Source organism: Phyllobates terribilis, unplaced genomic scaffold, assembly GCF_046119375.1.
Source record: "Phyllobates terribilis strain yellow unplaced genomic scaffold, ASM4611937v1 Scaffold_1__5_contigs__length_1240528914, whole genome shotgun sequence".
NCBI classification, from domain to species: Eukaryota; Metazoa; Chordata; class Amphibia; order Anura; family Dendrobatidae; genus Phyllobates; species Phyllobates terribilis.
Genome location: NW_027362761.1, coordinates 422,745,483 through 422,748,445, shown reverse-complemented (window position 1 = coordinate 422,748,445; position 2,963 = coordinate 422,745,483). Strand labels below are relative to the sequence as shown.

The 2,963-nt window shown below is 51.1% G+C and overlaps 1 protein-coding gene across 1 annotated transcript; it reads left to right on the top strand.

Moving 5' to 3' along the window:
* The first annotated feature begins 772 nt into the window (after positions 1 to 772).
* Positions 773 to 2,248, top strand: ENKD1 (enkurin domain containing 1). The gene has a single exon (XM_073655007.1). It carries the CDS (start codon positions 914 to 916, stop codon positions 1,982 to 1,984), a length of 1,071 nt encoding a protein of 356 aa, XP_073511108.1. The 5' UTR covers positions 773 to 913; the 3' UTR covers positions 1,985 to 2,248.
* Positions 2,249 to 2,963: the final 715 nt, after the last annotated feature.

The window sequence follows — 2,963 nt, the reverse complement described above, 5'->3', positions numbered from 1 at the left end:
GAAAAATCTGCAGCATGTGCACAGAACATACAGATTTTCATTGGGGATCATGCGGCACGTATTACCAAGTTGTGGAAATTCCGCATCAAAAACGCATAGCAACCTAAAAGGAGATTTCTACACTTACGATGTAACGGCCTGTACTCCGCATAGGTGATTAATACCAGATGGCTGCAGGGCCCACACCCGATCACCTGTTTCAGCAGCCACCATGTGTGAATAGTGGACAGAGCTGAACACTACAGCGCCGCACACTGTTGTGGCCGTTCCCAGGTACTGCAATAGTAGTAGCAGTAGTCAGGGCGGCGCTGTAGTGTTCGGCTCCGGCCACATTACACATGGCCGCTGCTGATCAGGCGTCGGACCTGCAGCCATCTGATACTGATGACATGTGCTAATAGCGGCCATTACTAGCACAAGGTTGGAAAACGTCCTTATACAAAAAAAAAGCCTCAATGTGTTCGCTGGAGACTGCGCTGCAGATCCGCGGCAGAATCCGCAATGATCCATCGCTGTAGGATTTTGTTGTGGTTTTTGACAATCTGCTCCAATTGACAGGTGTGACCTCCTCCCCACAGGCAGATTGTGGGCAGGACATTTCCACAGCCGGTGTCTGAGATTCCCTAACATGTTGCACTGTGGTCCCGGAGCATGGAGGGTCACACATGATCTCTGGCCCCGGTGTAAAATGTTCACAAGCCCACCGGACCCAAGAACTCATTCTAATCAGAGCATCGCCGCTTCCTCGCCAGGACTACATTTCCCAGAAGCCCTCAGCGGCGGAAGCGGAAGTTGCCGTTGCTAAGCGATGAGCTTGGCGTGTCAACGGGAAGCGGCAGTGCTGGATTGCTGGCGGAGCTGTGCTGGGGCTGATTGATGCGCGGCCCCGATCTCCGGTAACGACAGCGCTGCCATGTGTGAAGGGGCGTCCACGATCTCCGGGCCCATCCCCCCCGACCCCACGCTGTTCCCCAACTACTACAGGCGGCCGGCCTCCGCTCGGGCTCGGCTGGAGGGGGCTGATGTGAAGCTGGACTTTCTGTCAGGACCCCTGGCTCCGGATTCCACCTTATATCCCACCTGTTACAGTGCCAGGCCTGCCAGCCCGGTGCCCAGAGTGCGGCCCAATGCCAGGGCCATCATGGAGAGGGGGCAGAGCGGCACCGTGGGGGTTCTCCTGAGGCTGGAGGGGATCTCTCTGCACACCGCCTCACCCCCTCCCAAAAAACCGAAGGACCACGGTAAAGAGAACGTGCAGCGTCTGCGGGAGATCCAGAAGCGGTGCAGAGAGAAGGAGCAGGAGAAGGTTCAGGGGGCGCCCAAACCTGTCAAGGCTTTGTGGAAGTCCTCCAAATACGAGCAGGTGGAGTCTAAGGTGAGAGCCAGACTTCAGGAGCAGCCGCCACCTCCAAACCCAGCCCAGGCCACCTTCCTGAGGTCCCACACCCGGTGCGGCACAGGGTTACCCCCACCCAGGAGGTACCCATCACCCAGGCCCACCACCCCTGGTGACGACATGCAGATCCATGGCTCCAGCATTGACTTTGTTGCCCACAATGCAAGAAACGTAAAGAAGATCCCGATGAGGAGATCTCGCTCTTTACAGAACCTGAACGAGGTCCTGCAGGAGAAGCAGCGGCAGCAGAAGGAGTACGACTCCAAACAGAAGGGACATGTCCCTCAGTATCTCTTGGACCTGAAGGATAAGTGGATGAAAGAACAAGCGGAGCTGAAGAAGCAGATACCAGACCCATCTCTACCCCCGGGACACACCATGATGCCGGAACATGAACGGCAGGAGACGCTTCACAAAATCAAGGTGACCCAGTCCCAGCTCCTGAAGGAGCTCCTGATGCTTCCAGTCCGAGCGGACAACCTCAGCATTCAGAACCGCCGCACCGAGTTGGAGAAGAAACTTTCCGAGATTGAAGAGGCCATCAAAGTATTTTCCCGGCCTAAAGTCTTCATTAAGATAGATTCATAATTTATATCTCATAATTGACCCAGAATCCAGTTGCCTCTTGTCTATAATTTCTAGAACAGTTCTGCTGAACTCATCTACAGGACACAGAGGTTTCCACTAAGATTGCACAGACTGTCCCTGCTGCCTCGAAGGGATGTTTGATGTTTCATAGCCCTCTTAGCATGTGGATTATTTATTTTAATCTTTATAATTTTAATATAAAATGGAAAAATAATTTATCAAAAGCAGTGCACGTGGAAGAATTAAATCTAATTCTGCACTCCAGTAGGTCTCCTGATTTATTTGGACATTATTGGTTCATCCATAACTTGTTCCATATTATCACTGTGCTGTTTTTTTCCGTTTCTTAGGGCTCATGCTCATGACCGATTTTCTCATACTAGTGTTATCCGTGGTTTTTACAGATAGCACTCGTGCCTATGATAGTCTATGGGGCTGTGCACATGTCCAGTTTTATTCCTCAGACCAAGTGGTACGTGGAGAAAGATCGGACACGAGTCAACAATGCAAGTCAATGAGTCTGTGAAAAAAATCAGACCGCACTTGGACTGCCAGAATGGAGAAGGTGGAGAAACTTTTTTTTTTTTTCTTCAAGTCCGAGAAAAACTGATGACATGCTGATCAGAGTCAGAGCAGAATAATCAGACTGTTTCTCTCGGACGTGGAGAAATCAGGCGTGAGAACCTATCCCTAGAATGAGAACTCCTTGTATTGAAGCTGTAGACCACAGATTAGGTATCTTCAGATGAATGTATTTTCAGTCAGTGTACGATCCATGTGGAAAGCAGACAGCGCATAGACCCAATGTCAGCCTATGTGCTTAGGTGTAAATCGCAGGCAGATCCTGCACCCTCTGCTGTGAGGACAGGTGCACAGAGCTGCATACGCACCCAGATACAAATGCAAGTAGCAGACAAGATATGTTGTAGTCTGATGATTGGCTGGGGAGCTTTGGGACATTTAAAGATGCTGTCCACTA

Excerpts from the sequence above, each read along its gene's own strand:
- ENKD1 (XM_073655007.1), top strand. The coding sequence starts at position 914 with ATGTGTGAAGGGGCGTCCACGATCTCCGGGCCCATCCCCCCCGACCCC.